This window comes from Opisthocomus hoazin, chromosome 8 (genome assembly GCF_030867145.1).
Source record: "Opisthocomus hoazin isolate bOpiHoa1 chromosome 8, bOpiHoa1.hap1, whole genome shotgun sequence".
NCBI lineage: Eukaryota > Metazoa > Chordata > Aves > Opisthocomiformes > Opisthocomidae > Opisthocomus > Opisthocomus hoazin.
In genome coordinates this window covers 56,912,532-56,924,616 of record NC_134421.1, presented here as the reverse complement: position 1 = coordinate 56,924,616, position 12,085 = coordinate 56,912,532, and the positions used below count along the sequence as shown (strand labels likewise).

At 42.4% G+C, this 12,085-nt stretch overlaps 1 protein-coding gene across 4 annotated transcripts in view; it reads left to right on the top strand.

Annotated features, from left to right (window-relative positions):
* LOC142362140 (GRAM domain-containing protein 4) overlaps window positions 1-6,297 on the top strand; it is a 76,252-nt gene extending 69,955 nt beyond the window's left edge. For 2 of the 4 annotated variants that reach the window (XM_075427698.1, XM_075427695.1), the window contains exons 15-21: window positions 45-80; window positions 883-900; window positions 1,466-1,613; window positions 2,099-2,192; window positions 3,265-3,349; window positions 4,979-5,047; window positions 6,055-6,297. In XM_075427698.1, coding sequence (XP_075283813.1) covers window positions 45-80; window positions 883-900; window positions 1,466-1,613; window positions 2,099-2,192; window positions 3,265-3,349; window positions 4,979-5,047; window positions 6,055-6,156 — 552 coding nt within the window. In that variant the 3' untranslated portion in view covers window positions 6,157-6,297. The remainder of the gene's footprint in view (window positions 1-44; window positions 81-882; window positions 901-1,465; window positions 1,614-2,098; window positions 2,193-3,264; window positions 3,350-4,978; window positions 5,048-6,054) is intronic. The other 2 variants (XM_075427696.1, XM_075427697.1) reach the window with 2 other exon arrangements.
* Window positions 6,298-12,085: the final 5,788 nt, after the last annotated feature.

The following is a 12,085-nucleotide window of genomic DNA, read 5'->3' as shown; positions in this document are numbered from 1 at the left end:
CCATTTGCTTTCCATGTCAACTTTCTTTATTCTTTTCCCCCGAGGCATCGCTGTATTACAGTTACCCTAAAAGCTGGATGGTAAATACCCTCTGTCATGCCTGTGTCGTCAGTCTGGTTTTTATTGCAGTGTGCATGTTTTCATTTGCTGTGGATTTCTGCAGTTAGTGCTGAATCCTGCAAAGTGTCAACTGCTGCCAACTTAAGCGCAAAAAAAAGCAGCGGAGGCTGGCTGGCCTCCGGCAGCATCGGGCCTTGACGGAAGAAGGGCTTAGTCCTGAGCTTGCACGCTGACAGTTTGCCGGGTGTTTAACTGCATGTGTACGGTAGGACTAGGCACGGGGCTGTTAATGCTTCGATGACAGAAGCCAGCCTTTGGAATTGTGTGGTGCCCCGCCACGATGAGAAAGCAAACACGAGGAATCTTTCCAGGAGAACCTGCGTGTGCCGTCCTTCCAGAAGCAGGGCTTGTTTACTGGGGCCATCTGCAGTGGTTCAGGAGCTCTGTTTAAAAATAGATTTCACTCGAGTACTTTGGTTTTGAGAACTCCATGCTACCTTTGCCCCCCCCCGCCCCCTTAAGGATGCTGACAGCCATTCTGGTTTTATTTCACTCGTCAACACTCTCAAAATTCATTGCATCTTCAAAGCAAAGGAAAGATCAACGGCTCTAACGCAGCCTGAGTAAATTGAACTGGTGTGCTCTAACCACTGATAACTCTTCTTTTTTTAGTTGCATTCATTGTGTGTAGTCTCCTGGTTTGTGAGCAAGATCTTGCAGTGTCACTCAGTTCATGTTTTATTCTATGTATTATACTGTTAAATAGACTTCACTTTTTTCTTTTGTCACTGTCACATTTGTGTTTGTTTCTTTTCCTGCCAGCTGTCAGGGCATGAAAAGGTATGGATCGTAGCGTGGAAAACTTCCTTTCAGTTTTAGCGTTTGTATTCATAATGGGCTTATGCAGTTTTGTGTGGCTTTTTCTTTGTTTGCTCTGTTTTTCTTTCTAAACTTAGTTTGTGCAATAATATTGTGCTTGGTCTGTCTGTTGAAGACGAGCCAAGTACTGATAATATACTAACTGTTAGTAGTCCCACTAGTGTAGTAATTGGAGCTGTGTGCCGTGACTTAGCTGTATCTGATCGGATATACCCTTTGCTGTAGAAAAATGGTGTTTTAAGATAGGTGCATTTAGCACCATGTGCTTTCACCCCTGCAAAGGGTGTCCATCAAGGAAGGGGCAGCACTTTGAAAGGTGATCTTCAGATAGCACGGCAGAGTTTTGTGCTATAGCAGTAGCGTAGTGCAGTAGTCCAAAGCTAACTTTATTGAAGTAGTTGATGAAAATTGTTGCATTACAGAGTGAGTTTGTTTTTTTTAGGAAGAGTAGTTAGCCAAGTTATTTTTAGGAACGCAGCTTAAATGTTGCTGCTCAAATTTGGGAATCGTGTTTATTTTTCTGCAGCTCCAAGCAGCAGCATCCAGGAGCTACGTGGGCTCAAGCGCCCCAACCGGAATAAGCAAAGATGAAGACACGAGTCGTTTTCATACCACCAAGAGGGGAAATTTCCATGAAGTTTTCAACCTGTCGGAAAACGAGCGTCCTTTGGCAGGTATTATGCAACGGGAAGGCTACATGAGTAGAGTATTTTCTGAAGAGCCAAGGATAGTTTAAAGTTGAATTCCCTTTGTGTGCAACATAGTGGTATGAGCTTTTGATTGAAAAGACTTGCTTTAAATTAGGAAGAATGGAGATGATCTCTTTCATTGCCCATCCTTACAGTTCTTTGAAAGAATGCACAGCCTGGTGTGGCTTTTGTGGTAATGCAAATGGAGCAGTCAAGTTAAAGGGAATGATTGTGTGGGTGGCTTTTGTTTTGGTTTGTTGGGGTGTTTTGGGTTTTTTTAAACCGGTGTTAAAACAGGTGTTGCAATGTCTAAAAACGCCTCATTTAGGCTTTTATTTGTAAACGCTTCTAGCTTTAGGTATCTAAACTTTAATTTTCAGTGTTTTCTGTGGTTTTATAAGGAAACTGTTGGGGGTAATGCCTGTCTTTCTCTCTTTCTTAAAGTAAGATTTCTTGTGTGACTCTTTTAGTGTGTGAAAACGGCTGGCGCTGCTGCTTGATTAACAGAGACAGGAAGATGCCTACCGACTACATCAGGAATGGAGTTCTTTATGTCACAGAAAAGTGAGTTGCTGCACTCCACGCAATTCTTAGGAGGGAAATGCAACAGATACTGAAAAATTTGAATCTAAAAGTAATCCTTTAGCGGTATTTTGAAACAAAAAATGCCTTTTCATGGTGCTTTAAAACCTCAGGGAAGCACCATAGGGGAGGGAGAGCTGAATCTAGGGTGTGGTAACGCTTAACAAATGTGATTTTGCCTTGGAAAGGCTTGCATAGAAATGGAGAGTAGCTCTGTGTAGTCAGTTGTTAGAAGCTGTAGTTCTTGATGTGTATAACATACTATCTCTCTCTCTATATAAAAAAGAAACCTAAGAGCAAAGTATATTTTGAGACTTGTGGTCAGTGGTTATTTGGCAAATACTCTTAGTTTATTTTGTGAAGGCAAATTGAATGTGTAGCTTCCTTGAAGCAATGTGCAGCAAAAAGAAATTCAAGCCTTGGTTTCAAAACTAGTGCTTGATTTTTATGGGTTTTTTTTAATTCTTACTTATCCCTCAGCCTCCCAGGGCTGAATCACTGTCGTCACTACTGTTTGGGTCTCGCACTGAAATTCGTTTGGAATGTAATGAATGGAATTAAAGCTCATCTGTACGCCATGTCACCTAGTGATGGAGACCACTCTCCAGTGATTAGAAATCTGTGCTTTTGTCTGCACCACAATAACATGAAACTAACACAGTGTTTTCCGTTAATCTTCTTTTAGGATGGTAAAAGATTTATAAGCCTTTTGAGATTTGGTATTTCAACTGTTTAAGGATATACGTGCTTCCTGTGTCTTTAAAATGCCTGTCAGGTTTAACTGTTCAGTGCTGTAATATAAATACAAGATTTTTGTGTGCATGTGTGCGTACAGTATGTTCTGGGCTTTCAGACACGGTAGCCAGTTGCTAGAATTACAAATGTTTGCTCTAAATTAGAAGCCATAACTGAGTCGTGTATTGTGTGCTGCTTTCTTTTTTGGAAGCTGATTTTAGCCTGTGAGACTTCAAACTTCAGAAGTGACAGGAGGGATATGGAGAGCTTTGTTTTAGAATACTGTATCAAAATGAACATTCTTTTTCCTTGTCTGCAGTTACTTGTGCTTTGAAAGCTCCAAGTCCGGCTCATCTAAAAGAAATAAAGTTATAAAGCTAACGGATATAACAGATATTCAGAAGGTATGTCTGTTTTGTGTTGCAAATAGGGGACAAAGCTGGTGTTCTGTTCAGCTACTCATGTTTTGCTTTTCTGCTGACGTTATTTTGAGGAAGAAAAAAAAATACGCATGCCATTCATATTTTTTAGAAGTAAAATGTAATTCTTTGATCAAGAACATTTCCCAGAACTGCTTGTTTAGCCGTCTGGACGCACCACAAGTGATCTCCCTAGGAGCATAAAAACAAAGTAGTTTACTAATCGCTTACACTCCTGAATTATTTTGAAATGAAAGTTAATGTTGTTTCTTAACTCCTGCATTGACTAGAGCTGTGTGGGCTTTAAGATGATTTACTGTTAGCAGGAATTTGTAATCCTGACTTCAGTTTGGGTGTTGATGTCGGTAGCTGCACCATCTTAAAAGTAGCTGCCTCAGGGGAAAGAGGGATGATTATTGTCAGTGGAGAAAGGTAAATCATTAGAATGGCCAGACTGGATCTGGCTGGAGTTTCATCTAGGTGGGGTCCCATCACTAACAGAAGCAAGAAGTGGCTGATTGGAAGCACGGCAAGTACAGTGTGGTGCTTCCTCTGGCTGAGTTTTGTCAGCCTGTAGTCACCGATGGCTTTATTGTGCCTTGCATCACTCTGTATGGCGTTTAATGTCACTTTTTGTTACCCTCTCTGAACTTGTCCTACTCTTAAACACAGACACCCCTCTTTCTGCTACGCCCTGTGGCCAGGAGTGCCTCAGATTAAATCATGCTGTGCAAAGAAATACCTCAGCCCAGTGTCTGCTGCTTAAGTACCTCCAGATTTTCAAACAAATTCCTTCTGTTTATATCGCATGTGTGTAAAGCAGGCTACTTACACGTAACTTCAACATTCCGATTGGAATTAATAATTCATATTGATGGATTTTAAACATCATACTTGAAGTAATGCTGGCTCTTTATTTAGTAGGTCTTCACTGCCATAAAGGTCCTTTTGCATCTGTGTAGATTTTTGAAGGAAGATGAGACAGGGATCATGCAGCCAACATAAAAATATGCTGTGACTGGGTTGGTTTGGGGGTGGGAAACACAGGCCAGACTCGGGGTGTCTTCCCACTGGGGGATGTTCCCCAGTTCAGCCAACTGTATTCCTTCTTAGTGTTACAGACTTTCTCTAAAAAAAAAACCAAACCCAACAACCTACATATACCCTGTTTGTCTGTTTAATTTTGAAAAATATGCTTTTTCTGGTCTGCTTGGTGGTTCTTTAAGCAGTGGCTGAATGTTACTTCTAGGGAAGCCTCTAGGTGATACCCAGAGGCACGCTCCCACGTAGGTGTAGACGTGTAGCACCAGGGTGTCCTGCCGGTGGGGTCCCCTGTGTCGTGGCTGCACCAGCTCCTGGCACCACAGCCGTACCGATGTGCTCGGGTCGGGGCCGGGTGCCACGGTGCGTGGGAGGAAGAGGAGAGGCAGGTTCATGCTGTACGGGCGATGCTGTGCCCAGTGGCCCCGGGGTCCCTCTTGTTGTTTGTGACTGACATGTGCCAGTTGTGTCTGGGGGGATGTACCAGTGTCGAGGTGTGTAACCTTCTCAGCGCCTGTTGCAGTTCTTCGGTACACAAGATAAATGTGGTCTGTGGTTTTTTTTTTCTTTTAGTATAAAGTGCTCTCTGTTCTCCCGGGATCAGGGATGGGTATTGCTGTATCGACACCATCTACACAAAAGGTAAGGAGCTGGCCGTGTGTCTGTTGCTGTGCTGGACTTCATGCCGTTTGTGTCTTCTTTCTCTGGCTAGCACCGACATAAAGGCTTTTTTTTCCTTATGCCAGTGCTTGGGTTTTGTTGTTTTGGTTCTTTTCTCTCTCTTTTTTTTTTTTTTTTTTTAATTCAGTTGTCTATTAGTCATTATATTTGGCTTCAGAACTTTAAATTAAACCTTTAGCTTGTCGTGCTGCATCTGGACTGTTTTACTCTGACACTTCAGAAAGGCTTGCCCCGAAGTTTCACTGACCGTTGCCCCGCATGCTTCATCGGGAGCATGAGGGCTGCTCTGCTGTGCAGTCTGGGGTGAAAAGCTGATGGCTTGAGAGTGTCTGTGGGTGAGGAGGAAGGGCCTGGCCCTCAGATGCAGTTTTCCTGTTTCAGTCTTACAGTGTAAAAGATTTAAGCTTCTCTAAGTCTCAAATACCCTTTGGGTAACTGAAGCTTTTCTTAACATATGACTGAACCTTCTTTTAAACTGATCACCTGTAAATAACTTTTCTCCAAGTCACACAACCTTTGTACCAGATTTTCTGCTCATTGTTTGATATTGAGAAGTTCTTCTTAGTTATGAGGTTGAAAATGTTCATCTATGTCAATAAATATTCTATGAGCCAAAACAAAGAGGCAATGATAAAAGATTTCTAGAAATCTTTAATGGAGGCAGAGGTCTGTCCGGAAAACATCATGCACTGAGCAGATGGAGAGGAGAGTTGAAGGGTTCTCCATTGCTAATACTCTGTGCAGATAACGTTTTATGCCATGGGTGTTTGAAGAAGATGAAGAAGTGAAGAAAATCTTAGAAACTCTGCCATATATCCAAGGATTTAATAGAAAAAAGGTTTCTTGTGTCTTTATTAATGCGCTTGGAGTACAGTTCATCTCCTGTTCCTATTGATTTGGCCAAAACTATACCTAGAGGAAGATTTTCCTTTTCTGGACTGACATGATCTTTTTTTTCTGTCCTTTAGCCTTTGGTGTTTGGTGCCATGGTACACAGAGATGAAGCTTTTGAGACGATTTTCAACCAATACGTGAAAATAATCTCTGCATCATCAAGCAATGAGAGCTAGTATCTTATCTTAGAAGATCTCATGGAAAGTTTCCTATTTGACAACTTGGTAGTAAAAAAAATGAACATCCTCATCAATTTGCAATAATTTTTCTTGTCTGGTGGTTTATATTCTATCTGTTACATAAATCAACTGTATTTTATATATGCCTTCACGTTTGTTTTTAAGGTTTTTGTAAAAAAAAAAAAGACAAAAAACCAAAATCAAACAAAACAGTAAAAGTGCTATCATCACTATTAGCCTTGCACATTAAGCACTTTTAATGTTTATTTACTGACATTAAAAGCTGGGAAGATACTGAAGTGAAACAGATTGATCCCTTTAACTCCTCTGATACCACTAGAGATACATTTGTCCTTTTATCATAGCTATTTTTCCCCAAGAGGTGAGAAGGATGACTGTGGCAGCCTGAAGTCTCCTTCTTCAGCTCTAGAGTTTTTAATTGGGTTCTTTATTAAAACTGATGGCAACACCAGGGAAGTATCACCATCTTTGTATTTCCATATTTATAACCGCACTTAAAATAACTCCTCCTAGCTAATTCTTGCATTGCAGAAGTATATTTTACCTATTTTGTTAGGTTCATTTTTCCCTGCATAGACGTTTAAATTGCTTGTGCAGTGACTTGGAGGAGAAAGTTTGAAACTATATCTTCCTTTCCTAATTAACCAAAGTAAGAGGAAGGAAGGCAGGCAGATACTTTTTATAAAAGAGGGCACCAAAATGTTGTTCCTAAAATGTTAGGCATCGTATATTTGTATTTCTGTAGATACTTGTCATAGAAGGGCTCAACTATCGTACAAGTTGTACGTACAAGGTGTTTGTATGTTAATGTGTTAAAGACTTGCAGGCTTTTTGTGTTGGGGGAGGTGGGAATACTTAAACTGAGACAGGACTTTGTTTTTTTTTTCAATTTGGCTTTTCTCTTGAGTTACCTTGTAATAAAGTAACACTATAATATAGCAGCTGAAAGCACTAGTTCCTTTTCAAAGCATAGTTTAAGGGGCATTGGTATGTTGCTGTATTTCCCCTTGCAAAATTAAATTCTAGTGACAATTAAACCCAACTGCCAGGTAAAACAGGGAGGCTGTGCTCCTTCTCTAAACTCTCTCAGGCCTTTCTAGCAGCAAAGCACATATTGACCTTTGTCTTTAATATTAGAAAGCTTTTATACTCTGTATAATAGCACCCATCTGAGAGGTTTAGAATTTTGTTTACGTTTTCATGAAAGCACAGTGGGAGTTACGCCAGGCCTTCCAGTATGTCTTTTCCTTTGCTGTCTCTTTTGAGTTGACTAGTATGGGTGTCTTCAGACATTATGTGAATGTCCCTAAAAAAAAAGCAATGGAGATGCAAATTCTTATGTAAAAATGGGACTTAATTTCATGGACTTTTTCCTCTTTTTTTGAACAGGAATTTTCTTGCTTTTTATAGGTGAAGGGGTAAAATGAAGGAGGGAGAGGGGAGACAAACACCGAAGGGTGTTTTAACTCTTAGCACAGTTTTTAATGAAAATCTCTCAACAAATGCAGCAGTAATGAAGAAGGTGGCAGTCAAACTGTACAAACCTTATTTCAGTCTGGCTACTAAGAGGTAGGATGTGAAGAACTTAGTATGAACTTGATATGAAGAAATACTGTTGAGTACTATGGTTTTGTTGGGTATCGTAAAGTGAAACACTGGCAGGGTAAAACTCTGTGCCCTGGGTGGAAATGTGAACAAGAATGGGGGACAATTCCCTCTAATGGCTAAAATGCTATTTCTGAGTTGTCCTTTTAGAGTAGCACTTGAATATGTCTTTATGTGGCCTGACAAAGGGGTGCATTTCTAAGACCTGCTTAGGTATGGTGTAACTCAGGGCCTGAAAACTTAAAATATAAGCGAGGCTGGTGGGAAATCCATTTTTCCACCATCTAATATGGAGGTAGCTTGACAGCTTGTGGTTTCTTCACTTTACACACACAGGGTTTGTGTTTAAGTAAAAATCCTTGGTCTTAAATTTTTCTCATCAAACCTACTTTGAAATCAATTAATCTCTTTTTGTAATTGCTGTGTATTATCATTTGGCTTTCCTTTCTAGAAGCTGCCTTGAATAGTAAGTGTGGCTAACAAATAGGCATTAAAATCGCTTAATGCCATACAAATCTTAGTCAGATTCATTCATTTTGTCATAAGAAAAAATCATTTGGGTGTGTTTAAGGTTATCCTTTTTTTTGAAGAAACAGAAAACTATATTTTTTACAGAGAGCATGCTCTTTTTCTGATTTTTGTACCATTTTTCAAGTGTAATTTATACCTTCACTCTGATCACAACAGCAGTTTCAGCAGGAAATCAGTTGACTTGCACTTATTAGCTCTCCCCCTCCCACCCTTCACTGGCTGACCCTGGTAGATAGGGTTGTCCTAGATTCTGGTTCCTGGAGGAGCTGTCGGTCCTGTGCTGATGGTGCCAGGGCGATTAACCATACCTAGGCTTCGGAGAGGGAGAACAGAAACCATTATCCTTTTCCCAGACTGAAAGGCCTCATGCGTACAATATGCTCTTAAAATTTTTTTTCTGGACAAAGAAATTAGAAACTTCTTATAATATCTGGTATGTTGACATTTGAAACTAATCCGCACTTCAACGGTGTGAAGTTAGTGATTCTTAAAGCAGTAAACCTAGAGCAAACTGCAATGCAACATTGTTTCATTCTAATATATAGAAAACAGACTGGATGTGTTTTTCACAATAGTTTGTAATATAACTGACAAGCATCTATGTACATATTTTGCAAAGTTCACTTTACATTGGGTTGTTCCTGCTACATAACTGCTCCCGTGGCGTACGTGGCTTCAGAGGCACTGGAAGGTAACCTCGGTGTGTGTTTGTTTACTCATGCTTTTCCTCCTGCTACACCTGCCCAGGTCTGGAGGGCAGGAGGGGATGGACAGTGAGTAAATATACACTTCACTTGTATAATTACACTGTTGCGCTCACCTTCGTTTCCAGTCTTCCTGCACAGTTTTGCAGTACAGCCTGCTGTACTTCAGCGACAGGCTGGGTCGTACCGCTTGATGTAAAGTGCTGCTTCCTGACAGCAGAAAGTGATGTTCTGGTCATTCTGTCTGCCTGCTGTTTAGATTTGCAGTTCTGTTGATGTCTGTGGCTCATCGCTGGAGCACTCGTGCGTCACTGGATTTAACTTCTTTAGAAGCACATTGGTTGGTTTGAGTCCCTTTTCAAGAGAGAAAAAAAGGGAGATGAAAACTGACTGCTTGCATTCTTTATCGGTGACCATTTAAAATCAAAAGGCAAAAAAAAGCTGAAATATGAAATCATGCCTTTCTGTGCACGGTAGCTTTTGCGAGGCAGGATTGAATGAAACAAGCTGGTTATTGGTAGCAGCGTCACGCAGGACGCCAGCAGCAAAGCCCAGCCCTTGTTCCTCCAGGCAAAGCGAAAAGAGATTTTACCCCATCATGAAGAGATGGAAGGATGTACTTTTTTTTGGCTCCTTAAACTCATATTAAAAACACTGGTAGCTTTTATTGAATTCTGTACATTTTAGCAGATGTTTAATTTCTACTAATCATTGAAATGTAATGGGTGTTAAAATTTTTATGTCTGAAGTTTGAGTCTACATTTTGAAGTTGTAAATAATTCATTCTCAGTGTAACTTTTGTTTGACAAAAGACTTGTACTGTATGAAGAATTGAAATAATGAAATGATTTGCCCTGTACATTTTTTAAGAAAATCTTGTTTGTTTAAAAAGTCTTGTATAAATTATAATTTTTATTTAAATAAACTTAAAAATGCTTTGTGCTAACGCTTTTTACAAACTTTAATAACTGATCTATCAAAACTAGCCTGATTTCTTGGAGCGAGGCGAGTTACTGCGTTTTGGGAGATTCAGAGCCACCTGAAGTCCGTCACTGGGCAGGAGGCCGGGTAGGTTTCGTTTCTCACTGCTTTTATTTTAAATAATCCTGTTAATGTGTCGGAGAGCATGGTTATGTTTTTGGTTAGGTCTTTGTAAGTACATCTGTCACTTTGTAATCACACGGTTGATTCAGGGGATGAAAAAGCAGCCAGTGATTTCTAAGACGCTGCTGCTGGAGGAGGTCGCGGACGACACGAGACTGTTTGTAGGAGTGCAGACTTACACCCTACACCTGCCAGAGCTCCTCCGGGAGACAAATAGCTGCAGGCCGTGCTGGCGGCGGGCGCAGGAGGTGAGGACGACCCTTTCCCCCCCTGAGGGTCTGCAGGGGGTGTGCTCAGCAGAGGCATTTCGCATCCAGGTAGGGCTGTTCTGCAGCATCGGCGGTCGCCTCTGCTCATCGGTCATGGCGACACGTACCGAACTGGTGAGCCTTCCTTCGGCCGGGCTTCTGTGCAGCCGGTAACCCCACCGGGGGTGAATGGCGGGGCTGCTTTGTCCGTGGTCGGTGCCAGGGAGGCTCGCTGCGCAGCGCTGGCTTTCCCTGGGTACAGGGGCCCGTGGTTAGGAGTGTCACACCAGGAGTGAGCTGTCTGGCCGCCTGATCCAGACCCGTTCGTTTGCCTCCGCAGTCCTCCCTTCTGTGTTGTGCTGAGCTGAAACGGATCGGTCCGGGGGACCTCCTCCAGGAGGTGAATGCGTGCTGCTCCCTGTATTTCAATACTTGGTTTTCTCGTGATGGCAGCAGTGCATCTGGTGATAGAATGGTGCTTTTAAGCTGGTGTCGTATGTGCTCTGACAATACTTAACTTGTTCCGAGAATACTGAACTTCCCTCTTGTACTACTCTAACACATTTTTCATTAAACATTTGTACAAGAGGAGTTGCATCTGCAGCAGTGCTCGTGGAGATTGGATTCAGCCCCGCCTGCCTGAAGCCTCGTGGAAGGGCGGTGTGGAGCCTGGAAGTCTCACCTTGGCCGCAGGCTGCGTGGCACTCGGGAGGAGTTTCAAACTTCTGTGTTTAAGTGAAGGGTGGTGATAAACCTTGGCAGAGGTGCAGTCTGAGGCTGATTTTGAAGGGAGTGTTCTGGTTTGAACTTGGTTGTGAATAATCACTGCCAAAATGTTAGGTAAGTGGGGAATCCGCAGGGAAAGATGAAGAGCTCTGTTGAGAAGAGGCTTGTGTTGGGACGTGAGGATTGCCTGAAGTGCAAAGGCTGTGGGAGCCAGTAGCAAAAGGCTCTTCTTTCTTGCTCTTTATACTGCTGAAATGACGCATGTATAGGTCGGCCATTTGCTTTTTCATCCCATACGAGTGCCTGGGATGATGTGCCATGGAGCTCAACGTGTTTTTTAATGAAGAGGAGGACAATGTTGACCATAGGGAAAAAAGGACAGTAACAGAACAAGTGCCTCAAAATAAATTTTTACCACTGCAGAAGTCCCTATGGGGGAGCGTTGCGGCACCCTCCAAATGGACCCAACCCCAACCCCAACCGACCAAACAGAGCCGGGTGTTCCATAGCGGGTGCTGGTGGGTTCCATGCTGGGTTCCAGTGGGCGGGCGGCTCACTCTCGGCTCGGGAGCGTGCGGAGCAGGTCCTGTCCGAGAGAGCGGGTCTGTGGCTTGTGCGGTTCGTGTGGTGTTTTCTCCTTATCTGTATCGTCGTTGTTCCTGTTCTCTTTTGTTTGCTGTTCTGTTAAACTGCCCTTATCCCGACCCACCGGTTTCTGCCTTTTTCTTCCCATTCTCCTCCGCACGCCGGCGGGGGGAGGGGCGGCCGCGTGGCGCTTTTGCTACCGGCGGCAGCCGAAACCAAAACATTTAAATTGGCGCCCAGGCGTGGGGCGGGGATAACGGCAGGGCTGAGAAGCGGGTGTTAAAACTGCTTTCTTAGATTTTGTTAAATTTTGTTATACGCATTTTTCCTGTGTTAAATAGTCGCCGGTAAAAAAAAAAATGTTTCTGTCTGTGATCAGATGGCTGTGGTATTTGAATCCTT